General features: G+C 38.0%; 1 protein-coding gene across 1 annotated transcript in view; it reads left to right on the top strand.

Annotated features, from left to right (window-relative positions):
- Positions 1-482: 482 nt before the first annotated feature.
- CAND1 (cullin associated and neddylation dissociated 1) overlaps positions 483-23642 on the top strand; it is a 42753-nt gene continuing 19593 nt past the window's right edge. The window contains exons 1-5 of the mRNA XM_046661820.1: positions 483-870; positions 10538-10681; positions 19412-19566; positions 21384-21507; positions 23325-23581. Of these exons, the coding sequence (XP_046517776.1) occupies positions 803-870; positions 10538-10681; positions 19412-19566; positions 21384-21507; positions 23325-23581 (748 nt within the window). The 5' untranslated portion in view covers positions 483-802. The remainder of the gene's footprint in view (positions 871-10537; positions 10682-19411; positions 19567-21383; positions 21508-23324; positions 23582-23642) is intronic.

Here is a 23642-nt window from a genome sequence, read left to right as displayed (position 1 = left end):
CCAATCATATCCCGACCCAGTGCAACACCCAGACTGAATTCTGGGACTTGTGGTTTTCACGTGGCAGCATTGCACCATCGTGGTTCAGGCAATGTAGGCCACGCGTCCGATTCGAAACGAAAGCTCCTTCATGTAATTCTGTTGGTCCCCAGACTCACCCCCTTAATTAGCATTAGTTTCATGCCTTACACTCCTTAAAAATCGTAAACTTATCTCTTAGTCATACAGAAAAAAAATCAAGTTATTTTCAGAGAAGGCACGCTTGTCCCAGTCGCCCCCCCGTCCTTTAACCGTCGCTTTCAAGTCTCGCGAGAAAAGCCTCTTGGGTCGTTTTCACGCCTCCTGTAAGGCGGTCCGTGTGGAGATTGACACAGACCTTGGCCAACAGGACTGCCCTGTGGCCCGCGTCTCCGCAGCGTGCGTGGGGCGGCCGCCGTGAACCCTGACCTTCGCTTCCCGTACGTCGGCGTCTCCCGCCCCCGCCCCGGCGTGCAGGAGGCGGGCTCTGGCCTCTCGCCCTCCGAGGGAGTGCGGCGCGAGTGGGAGCGCGACGGCCCGCTGGAAGCGTCCTACTGCCCGCAGAGGCCCCGCCGAGGTCCGCGCGGCCCGTGCGCTCGTCCTCCGGCCCGCAGCGCCGTGGTCAGGCCTCCCGAAGCCTCCGCCTCCCCGCGGCCGGGACTGCCCGCCGAGGCGCCTCCCTCGTCAGGTCGGCGTCGCGCCGCGACCCTGGAAGCGAAGCCGCGGGCGGGAGGAGGAGCCCCAGCGGCGGCGGGCGGCGGCCGTCGGCGGCGAGGCCGGCAACATGGCGAGCGCCTCGTACCACATCTCCAACCTGCTGGAGAAGATGACGTCCAGCGACAAGGACTTCAGGTGAGGCCGAGGCGCGGCCCGTGCCCGCGCGGGCGCTCGCCCCTCCCTGCGGCTGGCGGCCCCCTCCCTGCGGCTGGCGGCCCCCTCCCCCTCCCGCGGGCCGTTGCCCGCCGCCCGGCCCTGCCCTCTGCGTCCCCGGTGCCCGGCCTGCCCGGCCCAGCGCTAGGCCGCCCGCTGCCCACCGGGGCCGCGGCCTCCGCGAACGGACGGCGCCGTCACCTCGTGTCCCCTTCGCGGAGGTGGGAGGCCGGGGGAGGGAGGGCGCGTGGCTTGGAGGGTTTCCCGCCAGCATCTCTGTCATTCTCGCGGGTCGCGGAGCTCGGGGTTTCGGTCTCACATCCCTGCGGCCAGCGTTACTGCCAGAAAGGGGCATCGCTGGACCGCAGGCAGGACGTCCGCCGAGCGGAGGGGTCTGAGCGAGAGGAGGAGTGGCCGGGGACGCGGACGGGGAGTAGGGAGGTGTACCACCGCGGTTCGGTGCCGGGAGACTGGGACTGTCGGTTCCGAACCGAATTGTGTGTTCGCGGATTATCTTGGTTTCTTTCTGTTTTTTTTTTTCCTGCACTACAGGAATTGTTATATTCCTTCCTTCCCGCCTGTTGTCCCATCCCAAAATAAATAAGCTCCCGGTCTAAAAAAGCTGCTTATTTCTTTGATACTTGTTTTGTTCCCTATGACTTAGCGGTTGTGTTTTGTATGCATTTTAAAGGAAAGAACAAATAGGTTTCAGTTAAAATTGTGGATGAAGAGCTTATGTTAATTTTTTTTTGGGTACGCGTGGTACGCTTTGACATCTGAAGACATGTGTAAACCTTATCTACCAGGAAGAAATTTTCCGATTTGGGTGGGAACTATCAAAAATGTAATGATCGTGTTCCTAATTAAATTGATGTACTGGCGTATTAAAATGGCTCATGAAATACAGTTTTGGTTCTGTGACCTCAAAGCCAAAAATGATTTTTAAAAAGTTTTGCTATCGAGATGGTTTTTAAGTATTGCATTTGGAACTTCTTAAGTCCAGGTTTGCTAATACTAAAGATTTTAAGCGTTGTGACTTTTTGGAAGAGACGTTTGTTTTGGGTATTTTGGTATTTTAGATCTGCTTAGTTCTAGGGCCAAAATCAAGATTATTGGGAGAAATAAAAGATTTTGTGTTTTTGAAGGATTAGAATCCTGTTAATTCTCTTGAGAGGTTTGCGTTCTTCCGGTGTAGCCCATTGAAATTTAGGTCAATATTTGAATGGAACGTATATATAACTTTCCATTATGTAGAGTGTGTGGTGTGATTTTCTTTTTTCACTCTTGTTTCTATCAGTTTGGCTCATTCTGTAAAAGTACTGAATTTCATTCTGGTGAAGATAGCACTCTCACTATAATGGTACAGTGTGTTCAACTAAGACTTGCGGATGTCTAGAATAAAGAAATCAAGTTATGTGATAATACTGCATATGTGATTATTGACTGAAGCTTCTTAAATTTGTTGTAAAGGAAATGTAATATATACGTGTTTGGGTTTTTTGTTTTTGTTTTTTTAAATAACCTATATGAAAGAAATAGTGCTCTGATGTTAAACTGTAGTCAGTGTTGAACTTGCTAAGGGTTCTCTTCCAATTTGGGCTGGAATAAATCAAAACATTGCTTGGAGGATTATTCTAAAAGTGTAGTAAGGATATGTTACTAATAGTTGGTGAGCATTATAGAAGATATGTTTAGGTGACACAGTAAGTGACTTCCAGTAATTTGGCATCATTAAGATATTTTTATTAATGTTGTTTTAAAAAGTTGTAATACACTCAAGCCATCCAGTTAACAGACAAGTCTTTGGAACTAAAGCATTATGTATATTAAGTTACAGACATTAAGAGATGAATTAAAATAGTGAACATTTGAAGTCATGTATTTTGAGGATTTTTCTGTATGTTTCTAGTACAGGCGTTTATTTGAATACATGTGTTCTATTTTAAAATGATGCTTTCTGATTTCTCAGAAATTTATTTACTTGTTTATTTGCATGTAAATATCAGTTTGTTGCCACATGTTTTAAAATCTTAGTGCCAGAAGGATTTTGAGGACGAGGTTAATTAACAGTATAGAATAGCTAACATGTGCAAACCACTCTACTTTGTGCTAAGGGGAGAAGAAAACTATACATCTAAAAGGGAGAAAAACAATTTATTCTCCTCATGGTAGAATCCAAAGGGAATATGACCTACTAGTCACAAGATATGGGTTCTACTCATGTAGGATTTTTTGTTGTGAACTATCTGTGAAATCTTGGGCAGGCTACTTAATTTGGGATTAAATTTTCAGTTTGGGAGAGTTGTACATGGGTGATTACAAAAGGTCTCTTGTAGGCCCGAAATTTCAGGTCTCAGGATAGCTACGTGGTTCATTAATGCAAAGAAGATAAAGAAGTGGTACAGATTCAAAAGTCAACGTTCTTAAATAATCCTTTTGTAGATCTTAAGTCATAGTCTCAATTTATTAGGGGGGAAAAACTCTAATATCCTTTTTCTTCTGTGTTCTGGTATTCCCTGTTCTCTGACGGTGGGATATTAAGGTTTAGTGCCAGTAGGTAAGTGATTTTGTAGATACCAGAATGAAAACTTTAATGTGCCTGAACCATGTGAATGCCCAATTTATGAATATTAATATTGAATACTCAGTAGGTTGGGGTAACTAATGAAGTTTTTATTTTCATATGCTTCACCAACTGAATAAAAGTATTCCAAGGAATCAAGAGCTAAAGAAACAATTTACCGTTTTTTATCTCTCTGTACATAATAGTTAATATTAATGCTTACTGTGGACTTTATACACTTGATCCTTTTTGTCCTTACAACTCTAGTAAAGTGGATACTAATCTCCATTACAGCTGAGGAAAGTGAGAGGTGGCCATGCTAAATACTTGCCGAAAGCCAGTTAGACAGTAGTAGATCTGGGATTCCAGATATCCCCTTAACTACCATATTATGCTACTTCTCCACAGTTTTGACAGGGAACATTGAGAGTAAGACTAAATTTTCAGTTGCAAGTCAGGCTTATGGAATATTTGTGCTAGAAGATGCTTTTAATAATTCCATGAGAGGGACTACAAAAAGTTTAAGATCTGGTGCTTGCCCTCAGTAATATCTACGTGCTTGTTGAATGACTAAAACACTATAGTAAAAAGATAAATAACCCAGGGCAATATATAGTTGTCAGGCATCAGTGGCAGAGAAGATGAAAGCAAGGAGATTCCTGTTTGAGGAGCAGTCTGAGCTAGGTCTTGAAATCCTAGCTAGAGCAAATGAGTACAGGTGTGAAAGCACACTTACATACAACTCCACTGGGAGGGAGGGAGTAGGTAGTCTGGACTGGAGCTGGGGGCGAGGATTGTTTAGGGAATTTCTTGAGCATAGGGACCTTGTCTTACTGAACTGAATCCTCCACTCTGTTTAGTGCCTTGGCCACGTGGGTTCTCAATAGATGCCTGTTTTAGTTGAATTGGATTTTAGTTCCAGAGTTAAGAAAAAAGCGTGTAATGATTTTGGGAAGTTTCTTCAAGAAGCCATTGTAAAATTTACAAGTTGATCTTTTAAAAATACCATTTGATAGGATTTTAAAATAATTCACTGCATTGTAGAGTTTCCTAGCTTGATAATGGTTTATGTTCCCAAATTTACTTATTTGTATGTTTTGGATATTGGAAGGCATTTTGTTTTGGAAACTTGAAAATGCTAGTAAAAATCTCAGGTCTGTGATGGCGTCATAGGTTTTCAGAGCTAGCAGGGACCTTAGAGATCCTTTAACAGCTGAAAGTACTGTGTAGGTATTTACAATAGCATAACAGGAAATAAGTGAAGTTATCTCGACTGCTTGTGCTTGAAGAAAAGTAGATTTAATCAGAAGAAACAGACTTGTAGAGGTTAAGCAGGTGATTCTGGGCACTTGTAAAGTACTTTGCAGGTTGATGGCAGTAAGTTACTTGATTTCACTTCTGTGATTTTTCTTGATGTGGGTATACTGCTAACACTGATTATCAGTGATAATTAGGCCCCGCCACTGAAAAAGAGACCTCACTCAGGAAACTAGGAAGACAGATGACTAAAAATTAGTTTTATTTACATGAACAATATTAAGACTGCCCCAAGTTAATTCATAACTAAGGTAATAAGTGAGAGCAAGTGAGCAGTGGTGTGTGTACAAGATCTTTGAAAGATAATAGGTTCACTGAGTGTTGCACTTGGCCCATATCATTTAGATTTCTGTTGGAAGCAAGGGTAAAATTGTATTTATATGTGAGGGGAAGGGTTGTGGTGAGAGCTACTCATTGTGCGTTACAAGGTGTATATTTCTGTCATTATTTCTGCTTCTCTACCTTGGATTTACTAAAGATGAATAAGTTCTCTCCTCAAGGAACTTTTCAGTCCGGTATAATAAGCCAGGTGTGTAAGTTCCAGACAATGACTGTCTTGTTTATAACTGTGTTTGCACAGCCTGGCACAATTCCTAATGATGGTATCCCCAAAATACTTGTTGAGTAAATGAATGGGATGGCACTGCCTGTAGGTTATGTCCACCTGGGACTTCTCTGGGAGTCTGAAAGTTAACATCTTAATTTCTCCCTCTCCCACCCTAAGCCTTTTTTATTCTTACTTTGTCCTCTCACGTTACCGTCCACCATTTTTCTGAATTGGAAAACCTTGACGTCACTCTTCTCCTACCTTTCTTCTCTCCTTTAGTCCTCTGATGACTATTTCTCAAATTAATCTGTCTCAGGCCTCTTTTTGGTCCAGTCTGTTCTTAACTCTTCTGTTAGAAATTTCTTCCTAAATATCACAGCTGATCATTGCCTTCCGCACTAATTCCCATTGACTACAAGATGAACTCTACACTTCTTAGCTGTTGCCCACCTAAGCTTGCTGAACTTGCTCTTCCTCCCGTCCCTGACAGTCCTCATGTAGCTAAGTTAGTGGATATTTTCTTTGTTCATCTATTTGATATGTAAGCACTGTTTACCACTTTTTCCTTCTTGAAATTCTCTTAGGTAGGCCTCTCTGGCACAGGTTGAGGAAGAACACACACTATGGGATGTTGCAGTAAGAGGGTCTTAGGACCTGTTTATCTTGGTAATTTGGGGAATGGTCTAAGGAAGTGGAGATTCACTTTAGATTGAATGTTGTCAGGAAGTGGGGGCAGTTCTGTCATTTGACATCTTAATGTTATAGGGAGGGCAAACTAAAGCAGAGGAAAAGCTGTAATTGGTGAAGAAGTATGAGTTACTCATTTAGAGAGGAGGATGTTTGGCATTTTGTGTTGCTAAGTGAACTTGTCTGAAATGGATGTTCTGTGAGGTGGTTTATGTCCACATCAACAATATGCTGTGGCTGTAAGCATCAGATCACTTTGACTAATATTGAGATTTAGGTATGAGCCTCAGTTCCTGGACTGCGGGGGCTTTTTTTTTTTTCCCTTTTTCATTTCTCACTTTTGGTGAAGGGCAGACAAAGTTGGGTTGCAGGACGTTAATTTATGATCTTCACATATGAAGTTCACACCTTCACTGTTGCTGAGATTTTGTTGATTAGAATCAGAGGAGTGGCCATTCAAGGCCGTCTGTAGTTGAACCAGGGTTTTTAATCCTTTCTCCTTTTGTTGTAAGATGAGTGGTTGAACCATCTGACGTGACAATGGCTGTTTAATAACATTAAGACTCTGGACAGGATACATACCAGACTGTAACACCCAAGCCCTGTGGTTTTTCTCCTCCTTTGTCCATTTCCTAACTCGTCCCTTACCATCTGTATATCCAATCCATTTCAGCCTATTAATTTTACCTTCGTAAATCTCAAATAGAGTTGGTTCTCATTATTTGCAGTAGTTATGTTCTGTAAAGTTGCCATGAATATTGAATTAGTGATACTGAACCATTGCTTCTAGGGGAAATACAGGTTTAGGTTCCAGTAGGCCTCTGGTGCCAGCACTTTCATCATTTGGTTGCTTCATAACCTTGTTTTATGTGTTTCTGTTTAAAGATGCCTTATTTAATATATGTTGATTCATTAACATTGAACTCATGGCCAACAGCGCTGTACCTCATGCCTGAATGAAGCTTATCTAACATATGTGTATTTTTCTGAAAGACACATCACAGCCTTCTTGTACTTAGAAACACTAGACAGCACTGCGGCACTATGCTTGGGGGTCATTTTAAACAGCAAAATTGCCAACAAAAAGTACAAACATGCAAAAAATGTGGCACTGTATGGACCTAGAAGAGGATGCTTGTTTACAGTATGAGAGCTGAAACAAGAAGGCAGAGTGTTACCATATTCAAGATCAGCTGAGAATGGGTGGCTCAAAGTTTTCCTGGTTCTGCACAGGTCTGCAAGAAATGACTGTGAAAGTGATGGAGAATTGATTTGGGGGGTTACAAGTAAATTTACTCTGCTAATAATAGAATTGACTGTATTGCATTTTTCCATCTCCCTTGCTTGTCATAACCCTAATTCTGGCTACTGTCATTTCTCACTTAAATGGCTGCAAGAGCCCTCTCCTAACTGTTCTCCATTCAGTCCGGCCAGATGAAGACGGGTTCTCTCCAAACTCTTATCCACGGTGTAGCTTTATGAAATGCAAATGTGATCATTCCACTTACTCCCCATCTCCACCCCCAAATGCCTTTCAGTAGCTTCCCATTGCTCTTCGAATAAAGACTAAAATCCTAAAACCTACAAACCTCTTTAATCTCTTGGCCCTTGATTGGCCACACCCCCTCCCCTTAAATTCCTGCTCATGCTTCGGATCTCAGTCTTCCCTGATACACAACCCCCAATCCAGTCTAGTCTAGGTCAGGTTACTTTGGTTATATCATTGTGCTTTCTTTGTGCCACATTCCTTTCCTTCACAGCATTTATCTCAGCTCATAATTACATATGTAATTACTCGTGTAGTTTTAAAAATTACTATGCCTCTAGTATACTGTAATGTAAGCTCCAAGACAGCAGGAACCCTGTTTGCATTTGCCAGCCCCTGTGTCCACAGCACCCAGCACAGTACCTGATACATACATAATGGTTCTCACTATATAGTGAACGAGGATGTAAGACTTTTCTTGTCTTGGCCTCAGCCTACATTTCCTTCTTCTTCCTGTTCGATTTCTTCTATCTCCCTGTGCCCCTGCCACACGAACTGCTCCTTAGTCCTTCACTGTGAGGTGCTCCTTACCACCACCACACACACTCACAAAGATAAAAAATTTAAAATCCCAAACCAGCTTCTCCCGTGCAAACCCCTGTTAATCCTTTGAGACTCAAACTAACCATCGCTTCTTTGGTGTGATGATTGCCAAATACCCTTGAGTATTGTTTAAAAAAATTTGTAAGATTGAGATTTGTCCATTTACCTGTCTGCCATATTAGATGAAAAAGTTTACAGGAAAGACTGAATCTACATTTGTCATCTCAGCCCTTAGCACCATACCTAAAGCAGTAACAGACATTTTACAGACTGGCTTTTGAATCTGGCATGGACAGCGTTCAGACTGGTCAAACAGCTTCCTTAACAAGAAGATTTATAGTCCAAATTTTTATATCAAATTAACAGAAGGAAGAAATCCTTAGAACTACCAGTAAAAAGTAACTCTTATAACCTTACACTATCTCAATGCAATTTTTCTGCTTTTTAAAAATACGTCTATTGATAATTTTACTGCTGTTCATTTCAACTTTTAAAAAACATTTGACCATTAATCATAGACTTTTGAAAATCAGTAGACTTCTTTATTAGAATATAAACTCTCTGGGGCTGGCCCTGTGGCTGAATGGTTAAGTTCATGTGCTCCTCTTCAGTGGACCAGGGTTTCGCCAGTTCGGATCCTGGGTGCAGACATGGCACTGCTCGTCAGGCCATGCTGAGGCGGCGTCCCACATAGCAGAGCCAGAAGGACCTACAACTAGAATATACAGCTATGTTCTGGGGGCTTTGGGGAGAAGAAGAAAGAAATGAAGATTGGCAGAGCTAAAATCTGGTGCCAATCTTCAAATTAAAAAAAAGAATATAAGCTGTGAGGTCAGGAACCAACGTTGATTTATCTTCTATCCGTCCTTTGCTCATAGTCCAGCCTTTGTAGAATAATAGGCAGTGAATAAATAAATGGTAAATAAAGGAATGAATCTGTGTACCAGTAGAATCCCTTCAGAACCATAAAACAACTTTTTACATTGAGATTGTCTGCTTTTTACTTAAATTCTTGATGACTGTGTTTTCTCTTCAACTAGATGGTTAGCCTTTCAGAGGTCCTACCTACTGTGGTGATTTCATGGATTTTCTCTAAGTGTTAAGATACTTATAATGATTGTGTGTAGAAGTGCCTGCATTAGTGTGCTATTCAGTTTTTCTTTTTTTACTTTCCATAATATTCTGTGGTTTTAATTCGTTTTGTCATCATATAAAATGGGAAGGGGCTTCCAATTAGGAGAACTATGTGCATTTAAAAAAATGTACGATTAATTTACCTTGTGTTATTCCAGTTTGGACATAAGTTTTTCTTTATAAGCAGCTTTTGCAAAGCTTGCTAAGAATTGTGCTTGCATATCATTTAAAACTTTGTCAAATCAGCATTAAGTGAACATACTAGTTACTGGAATTATCCTTAAGATTACCTTATAAGCACTGAATTGCTAAATTACTAAGTTGTTTTGCCACTCCTTACCACATAGCTTATTGCCTGGCTATCTGCACAGTTATTTATCATTTCAGCTCCAATAGTTGTTTTTTTAATTGACTTAAACATGGATTTTGACATTTCTGTGTGTAACATAAAATAGTAAATTTTTACTCAAACTGGATCTGGTTCAAATAAAAGGAAAAGGCGTTAAGTAGTTGGTATTTCAGTTAGATTATTTCAGTAGGTGGAGGTGAGCCAAGAATTATGAGAAAAATGCATTTGCCTTTAAACAGGTTTTGGGGCTTTATTTCGTTGTGATTATCTAATATTCTGAGAATTACTTTTAAAATAATGAATTGTCTGGTGAGGTATGTGAGGAAAAAATCTGAGTCTATTTACCTTATTTTTATCTCCTGTTAACCCTTTCATTAAAAGCTGAGATGAGACAGTTAATCATTCTGGGTTTTTTGTGAGGCTGTTCAGTCTTAAACCTTCCTTTGGCTGTGGTTCTTAAGGGGAGGGGGCTCAGTGTCAAGTGGAACAGCTTTCTAAAATCACCTTTTCATCATTTTGAAAATACCTCTCATACCTGGTGGTGGGAGTTGGGGGTGGAGGTGAGAATTTGTATTTTGGATATTTTCCATTAATTTCTGGTATATGACCAGCAATCCAGCAAACACAATATTACACAGGAAACTATTCTTAATGTTCATAGTTAAAGGCTTCCTAGATATAATTCAAATCTTGGGCAGAGAAAAAGTAAAGAGGAGCTTTTATCCCCCTAAAAGCAGTGATACAATTAATTAGAATGAAAGAGCACTCCCTGTAGATCCTGTCAGTAAATTTGAAATCAAGACTAACCTGGGGAAGACACTTAGGGGTAATGAAACCTTATTTAAAAGAGTGTATCAGGACTTAGATAGATAGATAGGAATGATGGCATTGGATTTGGAAGCTGTAATCTTTTTAATTAATGCTTAATCTTCAATTATTGACAAATTGAAATTTTTTTGATAGGTTTATGGCTACAAATGATTTGATGACAGAACTTCAGAAAGATTCCATCAAGTTGGATGATGATAGTGAAAGGAAAGTAGTGAAAATGATTTTGAAGTTACTGGAAGATAAAAATGGAGAGGTACAGAATTTAGCTGTCAAATGGTAAGTTGTTTTTTCCTTGCTTCTCACCCCTTCCACTCCTGTTAAAAAACTCAGTGTAATAATTGGTAAATTATCCTAGGCTTGTACTGTGTCTTTCTGGAGTTTTTCTTTAGAATTTGTAGGTGATTGATGAATGCTTAGTGTTTGTATTTGGTACATATGATACATTTCCTTATAGTTTCTCTGTTGACTAAACGTAGCTTTCATTTAATTCTTATGAGGTACATGTAGGAAACTCCAGAAAAAGTGATTCTCTCGTTTGTTTAACCTGCTGTTTTAGCTGGGTTAAAGGACCTGCCTGCCTCCATTCATCTCTGTATTCCAAGGAGGGGGTCAAAATATAAGAACCAATAATCAAGGAAAGTAAAAAATAATAAGACCTAATGAAGAATAGGAGCAGTTAAAACCGTGGTTAACACAAATCAACACTGATGATATAGTTAAAAAGGATCTTTCCTACAAATCGTGGAAATTCCAGTTGTCCTTGTGTGTACAATGCAGTAGGAGCATCTTGTTAGGCATGATGTTGACTGTTGGACTCTTATTCTTAGTAATAAAGTACAGAATTTGAGTTCTCAGTAAATTCTATTGACGTATCTATTTAAATTATGCATACCACATTTGAGAAAGCCTTAACAATTTACGTAGTAAGTTATTTGTAAGTATAACCTTCAGTGTCATATAAAAATTAAATTATAGAATTTTATGTGATACATTAATTCAAATAAAGCATTGTCTCATTACTCCTTTATTGGATTTTTTAATAAAGGCTTTATATTTGTTTTAGGCTAAGCTTTTACATCCCTGCTGTAAAAGCAAGCAAAAACGTGAGAAATCATTGGTCAGTATAGAATTTATAGATGTGCAGGACAACTTTGTTTAACTTGGGACATTTGCAAATTTAAAATAAAATGGGTCTTCAAAAAATGGTAAGTTGCAGAATAATGCAAATGAATCTATAATTTTAATTATTTTTCATTTTTTAATTCTTTCGTTTGCCGTGTGTTTAGTAAACAAGATTAAGTTTTGTTCAAAATACATGGCAAACATTTACCAGCCTTTAATAATGATAATAATGATAATGATATGATGTATCATTATCATAATAATGATAATGTGGTCTTTGTCCCAGTTTGAGAGTTGAGAGGTGCATTGGTCGTAATCACTTGAGTATGAATCTTTACTCATTAGGAACCTGAGCTTTTGATTTTTTGATGATCTTTTATGCTTATAATTAACTGGTTGGGGGAAGAAATGACATATGTTAAAGAAAATTAAAAAGGAATTAAGATATAAGCAAAAGTAATATATTAGGAGTTGAAATCCAAGAGCTAATTCTTGGAGGAGGGAAAATCGTAACAGATAGATAAATTACTAAGTAGCCTTATCAGGAAATTGGGAAAGTTGTCGAAGAACTCATCACCCAAAAGAAACTCAGGCTCAGAAATCTTTTACATGAGTCTTCGAAACTTCAAAGAACAGACAGTTCTAGTACGGATACTTCTATTGCTAATCTGGTACATAAAGCATGAAAACCTTTCAGTCTTTTATGTAAACTGAATACTGATAACAAATCCTGACTAAAGAGAACACCAAAAAAGAAAACTACAGACCAGTTTCATTTTAAATGTTCAAGATAAAATCCAGCAGTGTGTTAAGTGTAACACACCATGACCAAGTGTGCTTCATCCTGAGAACATAAGGGCAGTTCAGTGTTATGTGCTTCATTAATATGTTCATTTCATCATGTTAATAGATCAGAGGAAGAAAAAACTGTCTGGTTATTTGTCAAGGTGCTGATAAGATTCCGCATTGATGCTTGATTTAAAAAAAAAAATAAAAAAACCTCAACACTTAGGCTACTTAGTATAGTCTAGAGTGAAATACCTTCCAAAAGCCAGCATCATCCTTAATGTGTCATTAGAGTGAAGAACAGGCCAGGGATACTTTATCTGACCGGAGAGAATTCATCACCTATTTCAAGTAAAACATTTAATAACATGGAATTGGTAGGATGTTTTTTAACATTAAAAGTACACAAACATGCACATTTATACCTCAGCCCAAAAGCCAATAAATTACCAGATACCTTTGTGCTAACATCAGGAACAAGGCAAAGATGTGTGTCTATCTCCACTGTGTTTCTTTTGAAAGTGTTAGCCACTGTAAGACAAGTGGGGAAAAATTAGATGCATAAGAATTTGAAAAGTGTACATGGGAAAAATCAAGTTAATCAAGAAAAAAATTTAATGTAAACAAGAATTCAGTGAATTAATAGGATATAAAAGTAAATAACAAAAAATCAGTCGCTTTCAAATAGGCAAATAATAACCAAGTGGAAGATATCATGGAAGCAAATGTTCATTTGTTCCAGCAACAGAAAGACAAAATGCCTAGAAATAAACTTAACAAGAAATGTTACCGTCGTGACCTTGATTGAGGGTGTTGTATGGTATAAGGTAAGGTTACAGTTTTATCTTTTTCAAAACTTACAGAAGGAAAACTTTAAAATACTCTTGACTGATAAAAATGTACTTGGAAACAAAGGTACTTGGAACAAATGGAAAGACATCCCATGTCCTTGGATAAGATAATGTAACCAGGTTGTCGGTTCTCTTCAGGTTAATTTAACGCTAATTGTAAAAATCAGTAAGTTTTTTCCCCAAGCTAGAAAATTGACTCCAAGGTACATTTTGGTGGGAGGAAGAAGCGGGGCAGGGTGTTTGCCAAAGATAGCCAAGAAAGTCCTGAAAAATTAAAACAATTGCTGGAGTTGGAGGGGTGTTGGTTAGCCCTACTATAGAAACATACTATGATGTTTCTCTACTCAAAGCAGTGAGGTCATGAGGTCTTAATAGAGCAGTGGAGTAAAATGGAATGGAAAGTACACGATGAAGGTGGCACCACTGGAGACAAGTTGGACCTTTTTTCCAAAAGATTGAATAAGCATTTGAAAAAGATAAAATTGTATCTTTACCTCACATACAACAGCGCTACTGAAGGTCACTGTTGTTTTGTTCACCTTAAATTGGTTTTGCCTTTTCTAGAACTTCAGAGAAATGGAATCATACAGTATGTGCTCTTTTGTGTCTGTTTTTTTTTTTCACTCGCCTAACATCTGTGAGATTCATCAGTGTTGGGTATATTAGTATTTCATGATACCACATGAATAGCCCATTGATACCACAGTCTGTTTATACATTTAGTTTCTTTCTAGAGTTTGGCTATTCTGAATAAAGATACAGTGAATATTCTTGTATGAGTTTATTTTAGGACATGTGTCTGTCTTTATTATGGATAAAAACCTAAGAATGAAATTGCTGTTGTCCATTTAGATTTTTAAGAAACTGCCAAATTCCTACCTAAACTATTTGTACCATTTTACATGAAAGTACCAGTTGCTTCACATTTTCACCAACACTTGGTTGTATCACTCTTTAATTTTAGCTGTTCCAGTACGTGTATAGGTGTTTTAATTTACATTTCTCTGATGACTAATGATGTCCAGTGCTATTTTGTATATTTATTGACCGTTTATTTTTTTGGACTTTTCCCAATTTTTAAAATTGTGTTTGTCTTTTTATTATCAAATTGTAGGAGTTGTTCTTGTATTCTGGATATAGCTCCTTTGACAGAGAATGTTTTGTAAATATTTCCTCCCAATTCGATGAGCTTAAGTTTTTTAGTTTTAAATTTAGTTTAGTTTGATTTAATGTATAAGTTAATTTCAATGTTTCTTTTATGGTTATTGCTTTCTGTGTCCTAAGAAATCTTTGTTTAGCTTATGTTGCAAAGATTTTTCTCCTGTGTTTTCTTCTAAAAGCCTATAGTTTCAGCTTTTACTTTAGCCCTGTGATCTATCTTGAATTAATTTTTGTGAAATAGGAATTGAGTTCATTTTTATTTCCATGTGAATATCCAATTGTTGAAGCACCATTTATTGAAAACACTTCCTTTCCCTACTGAATTGCATTGGCATCTTTGTCACAAATCAATTAACTATAAAAGTGTGGGTCTGTTTCTAGTCTCTGTTGTGTCCCACTGATTTGTCTATTCTAATGCCAGTACAACACTACTTTATTAGCCTAGCTCAGGCTTTTTCAGCCTTGGGCACTGTTGACTTTTTGGGCCAGATCATTCTTTGTTGTGAGGAGTTATCCTGTGTATTCTGTGTGTTCTAGGATGTTTAGCAGGGTTTTGGCTATTACCTACTGTTTGCCAGTAGCATTCCTTCCTCACCTAGTAGTGACAACCAAAAATGTCTCAAGACATTGCCAAATGTCTGTTGAACTGTAAAAATCGCCCTTGGTTGAGAAACGCCGGTGTAGATCTGTACAGGTATCAAGTAAGGTAGTGTAAGTTCTCGAGCTTCATTCTTCCTTCCCCAGGAGTTTTGATTTTTTAAGTTCTTTGTATCTCCATGTTAATTTCAGACAGTTTGTCAATTTCTATTTTTAAAAAACTAAACTTCCTCTAATTTGAGGATTCTGTTGAAGCTGTAGAAATATTTGAAGATAATCAGCATCTTAACAATACTGAATCTTTTAACTATGAACCATAGTATCTCATACTTACTTATTAGTTACGGTAGTTTTTGTTGATTCCTCAAGATTTTCTACCTAAATAATCTTCATCAGTGAGTATCCCCTTTCAATCCTGATTTTGGTAATTTGTGTTTTCTCTCTCTTTCCCTCAATTCATCTAATTTAAGGATTTACCAACTTTAATCTTATCAAAGAACTGAGTTTAGGGTTAATTTTCTCTGTTCCCTATTTTATTGATTTCTTTTATTATTTCTTCTACTCACTTTCTTCCCTTCTAATTCTTAAAATTGTCTAGAAGCAATTTTCAAATATTCGGAGGTTATCTGGATTTTTGTTTTTGTTTTTACTGGTTTCTAATTTAATTGCATTATGGTCAGAGAACAATACTGTTAAGATTTCAGGGTGTGTTTGGGTTTGTTTCGTCTACTTATTGAGATGTGTTTTATGGTTCAGCGTACGGTAGGCCCTGGTGAACGTTCCGTGCACGCTGGAGAGAGAGCGTGTTCTGCAGTAGTTGGTGATAATGTTTTATGAGTGTCAGGTCAGGGGAGTTGATAGTGTTGTTCAGATTTGTATCCTTTGTGATGTTTTTCTTTTGTTGATACTAAATACTGAGAGAGGGGTGTTAAAATTCCCAACTGTAATTGTCCATTTATCTGATTTTCTCTTTAATTTTAATGCCAGTTTTTGCTTCATGTATTTTCAAGCTGTGTGACCAGGTGCCCGCATATTTATAATTGTGTCTTCCTGATGATCGACCTTTTTCCCCCAAAGACTTTATTTTTCCTTTTTCTCCCCAAAGCCCCCTGGGTACATAGTTGTATATTTTTAGTTGTGGGTCCTTCTAATTGTGGCATGTAGGATGCCACCTCAGCATGGCCTGATGAGTGGTGCCATGTCCACACCCAGGATCCGAAACGCGAAACCCTGGGCCGCCGCAGTGGAGCGCAGATTTAACTGCTCAGCCACTAGGCCGCCCCCTGATGGTTGACCTTTTGATGAGTATAAAATGTTTCCTTTAAGCACACCTTATCTTGAAATACATTTTCTCTTATCTTAATATAACCAACATGTTTAAGATTAGTGTTTGCATAATGTGTATTTTTCTTTTTCTATTACTTTAATATGTTTTTATTTTTAAGTTATATGTCTTGTAGACAGCAGATCATTAGGCCTTGCTTTTTTTCTTTTATTTGGTTTCATGATTTTGGCCGTTTAGGAGTGTTTATTTAGTCCATTGACATTTATTGTAAATATTGATGTGGTTGGATTTAGGTGTGCCATTTTGCTTCTTGTTTTCTATTTGTTTATTTTGTTGTTGTTGTTCTGGTTTTTATTGTTGGTTTTTTCTCTTCCTTCTTTGGGGTTAATCAAATATTTTATAGCACCAGTTCTCAGAGTTTAATCCAGGGTCCCCAGGGACAGTCTGTAACCCTGAAAGTGTCAGAACTATCCTGTGAATACTACTAAGGTGTTATTTTCCCTTGACTCTCATTTTCTCGTAAGTGCTCAGTAGAGGTTTCCAGGGGCCACATGACAAATGATGCCACAACACATGAAATGCAAAAGCAGATGTGAGAATCTGGTGGTTTTCTTTTAAGCCAAAACATTAACTTGTAAAAATGTAGAAACAGGGGTGTTTTTTTTACTTCTTTTTTTGGGAGAATTTAGTTGTTTTCCTTAAAAACGTTATTATTTATGTTAACATGTAATGGGTTTATGTTGTTACTTTTAATTTTTAATATGGTAAACTTTGACAGATACAACTGCAAAAAATAAAGTTCTTTGGGGTCTCTGTTGATTTTTAAAGTGTTGGAAGAGTTCCTGAAACCAAAAAGTTGGGAATCACTGTTTTATAATATTTCATTTTGATTTCCTTTGACTTTTTTAGATATATCTCTTTACATTATTTTTTTAAATTGTCACTTTAGGCCAGGGATTATAAATTGCATCTTAAATTTATCAGTCTGCTAAGAAAGAGTTAATATTTTGCCATTTGATATAAATTATGTAAATCTTGCAGTAACATTTTTCCATTTGCCTCCTTCCTGTCTTTGTGCTATTGTACCTTTTTTTATATTTGTATGTGTATTTTCATAATACAGTAATACTTTGAAGAAAAAATGTACGGTCTTTTAAATATAGTCTTTTATGTATACACACATTTACCATTTCTGGTGATCTTTGTTCCTTTCTGTAAATCTGAGTTACGTCCGGTTTAATTTTCCTCTAGCCTGAAGAACTTCCTTTGACAATTCTTGTAGTATATGTCTGGTGGAGATACATTCTCAGTTTTTGTCTGGAATAGTCTTTAATTTGTCTTCATTTTTAAAAGGTAATTTCACTGAAATTCTAGGTAGAAATTTTTTCCCCATCTGCTTTTAGTTCCATCATTCTCTGGCATTGAAATTGTTGTTTTCTAAAATGCAGTTTTAGAGATTTTACGGTTGGTACCTCTGGGAGGGTTAGTCCAACAAAGCTGTTTTGCCCTTACTGGAATCTAGAACTCTTTAAATTTATTTTTGAAATCCTTTTCATTTTCACTCCCAATTTTCATCGTTTCCCATTACGTCTCTCTGCATATATGCCTTTTCTCTGTTGTCACTGCCGTCATTTTGGATTGGGTGTTCTTGGATTTCTCCATCCCTGTTTTCTTGCTTTCTCCTCTTAATTCTCTCTAAATTGCACTGCCTACTACTTCGCTTGCTAAGCGGTTAGTCAGCAGTTATTTTTTAAGAACCTATATATGGAGCATTGATCTGAGCATTTATCAAATTAAACTATCTTTACCCTTCACTTACGCTTGAGAAAATGCATTGGCTCCCATTTTACATCACATTTAGATTTCGTTGGCCTGACTTCAGAGGTTCTCCTCAATGTCCCCGGCGCCTCCTTGCCAGCATTTTCACCTGCCTTTGGTGTCAGTCAGCTCTTTGCACTTCTCATTTCTTTCACTGTGCATTCCACTCATTCTGGTCTCTGATCTTTCCATTTGAAATGCTCTCCTTTTCTGACTGTATCCCCTCAAAACCCAGTACCTAAAAATCTGTTTCTTAGGTGCAATCTCCTGTCCTGTAAATACTAACATTGAATGTAAAAGTTAAAAACAAAAAAAAGGAGAGTAGTGAATGCTTTCAATTCACTTCCAGAGTATTTCTGTGATTCCTTACCTCACCAACCAGATGGTAAATATTTGGGAATAGGGGCCATACTTTTGTGATTCAGTACAGCCTGAATACAGTGCCTCCTCAGTGAATATTTGTGCACTAAACATTACCTTCTGTGTGCTGAATTCTGTGAGAAGGGCTTTTCTCTATCCTCAACCAGTGGGCGTACGTGCAAACCTATAATAACAATATAAAATAACTAATATGAAAGGCAAATGCAAGGCTTTGGGACCACAGAGGAGCGCTGACTTGTTTGCTTTTTGCCACCAATTACTTTACACTTTTAAAATTTAAAAAAATAAGAGGACTATAAATTCTTTGGTTCATGAGATGGAGTTGGTGATAGATGATAAGAAGGGTCAGAGTTGGCAAAGTGTGTATTGGATGGAACTTCCATTGCAGGTAATCCGTAGAATTTTTGTTAGAAGCAGACTCCGTAAGTAACCTGATTATTATTAAAAAAATGTTTTGTGGCCCTGGCCCCATGGCCCATTGGTTAAGTTGGCTCACCTTGCTTTGCTGGCCCAGAGTTCACCAGTTTGCATCTTGGCTGTGGACCTACATAATTCTCATGAAGCCATGCTGTGGCAGCATCCCACATAGAAGAACTAGAATGACCTATAACTAGGATATACAACTACGTACTGGGGCTTTGGGGAGGGAAAAAAAACAAGAGGAAGGTTGGCAACAGATGTTAGCTCAGGGCCAATCTTCCTCACCAAAAAAAGCACGTACTTAAAAAAAAGTTTTGTATGTTTGAAAGGGGAAGGTGGAAAGCATCTTAAGTTTCCTTACACTATGATGGAAATCAGTGGGAAAAAAATTGGAAACCAATTGCAAGGAGCTTATCAATCAAGAATTTCTTTCATCCTCTTACTCATATACCATTTATGACACAGGCATAGTGTGTTTACTTTGTGTTGACAGTTGCTAGGCAGAAAAGTTAATGTTTCTATTTGTCTATTTTTCTGTTTGTGTTTATGTTGATTTAAAAATGTTTTTTCTTCTTTATATTACAGTCTTGGCCCTTTAGTGAGTAAAGTGAAAGAATATCAAGTAGAGACAATTGTAGATACCCTCTGCACTAACATGCTTTCTGATAAAGAACAACTGCGAGATATTTCAAGTATTGGCCTTAAAACAGTCATTGGAGAGCTTCCCCCGGCGTCCAGTGGTAAGCGAGAGTGCCTGGTCTCCCTCTCCCTTCATAGGGAGCTGTTTCTCTTCCACCCTGTTTTCCTCCTGGCCAGGGAGTGGGGAGGTGTCTATTCTGAAAGATCTCGTGAACATCCCTTTGGACATTAAGGGGAAAAACGTCTGGAGTCTTATTTTTGCTTAATTATAAATTGAATTTTCAGTTTTAAATGGATATTATATTGATTGAATTTAAGTATGTAATAGGAATACCGGTTCTGAAGGATTTTTATGTTGGAGCAAGATTTTATATTGTCGTATGTGCTGTGACTACAGAATAGAGTTGTGCCAGTGTATGCAGTGAGGGGAAAGATAGCCAGAATCATGAGCTATTTCTGATTAGCTCTCTATTGTCAGTATTAATTTTGCTTTGCATTAGAATTTATGATGTAAAATTTAACACAGTTAAGGCAGTTGTGAAATAAATAGTTTGTTTTACTAGTGTCTTTAATTAAGTTTGAGCCTTTTACAGCTACTTGGTAATTTAAAAAATTTAAACTACAATTGATGAATCTGTCAGTTAATTAGCTTTTGGCCTCTGACAGAAATGTCTAGAAAATGTAAGTTATCGAATTAGTCTTGACTACTAAGTGTTGGCTAAAATCAGCAGGCTAAAAGCTATTGTCTCATCTGCAAATGAGGTGAAATTATCGTCTTCCTGTTTCATGGAAAGATGTAGTGGTGATAATTTAGTCTGGGTATGTAGTTTTCACTCATTTACTTAATAAATATTTATTAATCATTCACTATGCTAGCTATCATGCCAGATGCTTCATGTGCATTATTTTACTTAGTTTGAACAGCCATATGGGAAGTCTGAATAGTCCTGGTTTGTTGATGAGGGAACCGAAATTCAGGGAGTTGAGGTTAGTTCACCCAAACTTTGGATTACCTGGTTGGGTGAAGATTCAGATCCATTATCTTTTAATCCAAGGCTGATGCTTTTCCCACTGTATCATACCAGTGTTACTTTACCCTTATTAATTGTTATTTCAGTAAAATATCTCACCAACTCTGTTGGTTATTTGTAATTATATTATGTTTATTTATATTATTATAAATTATATCATTGTAATTATGTTGTTTGTAATTATATTAGCTATGTTGCTATTTTCCTTAGTTTTTTTCTCATTGAAACATGTTTTTAGCTATTTCTGGTTCTAACAAGAATTCTGTTAACCATTCAGATTTTCACTTTCACAGTTTCTTGTTCCTTTTCTTTCTCTTACTTGTCAGTAATGACAAGGACTTTAAAATAAAATAGTAATAGCCTTGATTTATGAGCCCTTTGGAACAGCGTTTCTACTTTATAGTGAAGTTATGGAATCTTTGGATTGGAAAGGATATTTTTAGAGATTGCAGCTTTTTTTTTTTTTTTGAAGAAGCCAAGTTAATTGTTGGAGCTCAGAATATATTTGGTTTTTAATTCACTGAAATGTAAAAGTCTAGGTTACTGGTAAAAAGGACTCAAATGGAGAGAAATACCATTGCTGCTTTCCAGTCTGGAGGTGCAAGCACTATAGCTGCTCTTGGCTCTAGCCGGCGCTCATGCTAGTGCATAGAGATGCTTGTGTCTTCCCTGTGTCTGTAGCTGTGATCTCTAATTCTTGTTAATGTCTAATAAGTTATGGTATTGAGAAGCAACCTGTTCTGGAATACGTATTTTTCTGACATGGATCTCTTGAGTCAGTCTCATAATCAAGTTTGGAGTTGTTGACTGTTTGGTGACTAGCATGAATGTAAGGTGGAATGCAGCACACTTGCCTTGAAATTATCATTGGTTTCTTACTCATGCAGGCTCTGCCTTAGCTGCTAATGTGTGTAAAAAGATCACTGGGCGTCTCACCAGTGCAATAGCAAAACAGGAAGACGTCTCTGTTCAGCTGGAAGCCCTGGATATTATGGCTGATATGTTGAGCAGGTAAACATGCGTATCACTTATAATACAAGTATTATGGGCAATTATTAAAAATCTCCCTGGTAAATATAAGGAAAGTTGGTCTAAAATTATTCGTTTAAATCGTGACTGTTTTCCAAATGTGTGTGGTTAGGGGCAAGGGGAGAAATAAAGTAATAATATTTATCATGTAATATTGCATATAACAAGCATGTTTTTTGTAGTTTTTGAAAAATAATTAATGAAATTTGTCATTTAAATATTTGTGATTTAAATAGCACAGTTTTTATGTCTTTTGGTTTTTCTTTTGCTGAGGAAGATTTGCCCTGACCTAAAATCTGTGCCAGTCTTCCTCTGTCTTTTAGTACGTGGGCTGCCAGCACAGCATGGCCGGTAGCAGGGTGGTATAGGTCTGTGCCTGGGAACTGAACGTGGGCTACCGAAGCAGAGCGTGCTGAACTTAAGCCAGTAGGTCACTGGGGCTGGCCCCTAGTTTTTATGTTTGGTTTAACTCTTATTTTCTTGAATATGATGATCTACTTAGATACGGAGATGTGCCAGTAGGAGTAACAAATTTTTCAGTTAAAATAATGCTGGTAAACTGTAGCAGCCTTGTTTATACTGCGGGTTTCAGGGAAGGAAGCAGCTTGGCTTTATATATTTGTCACTTTTCTACTTCTCTGGAAGTCAAACTTGGAAAGATAGAAAGATCTAAGCAAATCCTAGGGAAAAATACCTTAGAAGACCTGTTGATTTCAGTTTATCCCTGATTCTCATAATAATACATCATCATTATTGGTGTGTTTCATGTAGTTAATTCACTTTAACTTGAAAATAATCAAGTGCCTTCATGTGCATATTTATAGTCAAGTGAGGAGCTATCCTCCTGGCCCACAAAGAGCTTTTACTTTACTAGAGGAGATAAGAACACAAATGGCTATAATGATAAGGCAGAATGGGACAAAATACTAACTGGAAGTATAGTGTGTTTTGGGGTTGAAAATGGAAGGATCCAAGGAAGTTTGTTACGGGAAGAGTGGCGTTTGAATTCAGTTTGGAAGAATGGGTAGGGCACAGATGTACTTGCCCAGGCATAGGCTGTATCAACATAAGTAGTCTTGGAGTTGGGAAACATTGTATTCTAGTTTTCCAGAACATAGAATGAATGGAAAAGTTATAGGAAATCGTTCTGATAGAGTGGGGTCATGGTGAGGAGGGCGAGGAATTTATACTTAATTGGTAAGTGGTGAGAATTCATTTGGACTCTTTGTCCTATGTGTGACCTGACCGCTAGCACTGTCCTGGCACAGAGATGTCTGACTGCTAATTGCCTCAGTGAAGCGCACTTGTGAAATGATTTGGAAGAGTGGGTTGGACCAGCATGATCAATGAAACTTAGTCTATAGATGTGTAGAGGAAAGACAGTAGGCGGGGGAGTCATAAGATGTGGAGATTTTAAGTGTCGTGAAAACCCCCAGAAAGCTGTCGTAGAGAAAAAGCTATCGATGGAGATCTGGGGAGGGGAAAAGTGACGTTGGCATGCTTTTTTGATTTTTGATATACTCCCAAGTCTGTTGGTTGGATATCCTATAAATCGGGTTATAAGTCTAGATTCCAGAAGGTAGTTTAGGGATACAACTTGCAAAACTGCATTCACTTGGCTCAAGTTTTCAGTTGCCTTGGTAGAGATAGTAAGAATTTAGTTTTCCTTTCATTCTGAATTTGGTTTAGTGTCATCTAAATTTTTACTCTTTGAATACATTGAAATGAGAGGCCAGAATTTCATTGGTGCTCAGATATCTTCAATTTATTGTTGTTTTCTTTTTTTATTTTATTTTAAGGCAAGGAGGACTTCTTGTTAATTTCCATCCTTCAATTCTGACCTGTCTACTCCCCCAGTTGACCAGCCCTAGACTTGCAGTGAGGAAAAGAACCATTATTGCTCTTGGCCATCTGGTTATGAGCTGTGGAAATATAGTTTTTGTAGATCTTATTGAACATCTCTTGTCAGAGTTGTCCAAAAATGATTCCATGTCAACAACAAGAACCTACATACAATGTATTGCTGCTATTAGTAGGCAAGCTGGTCATAGAATAGGTAAGAAATGTTTAAATATTTTAAAATTTTCTTCAATTTAAAACAATTAATGAATGTTTTT

Source organism: Equus quagga, chromosome 1 (genome assembly GCF_021613505.1).
Source record: "Equus quagga isolate Etosha38 chromosome 1, UCLA_HA_Equagga_1.0, whole genome shotgun sequence".
NCBI classification, from domain to species: domain Eukaryota; kingdom Metazoa; phylum Chordata; class Mammalia; order Perissodactyla; family Equidae; genus Equus; species Equus quagga.
The sequence above is the reverse complement of the archived record's forward strand: the minus strand, read 5'-3'. Positions and strand labels throughout refer to the sequence as shown.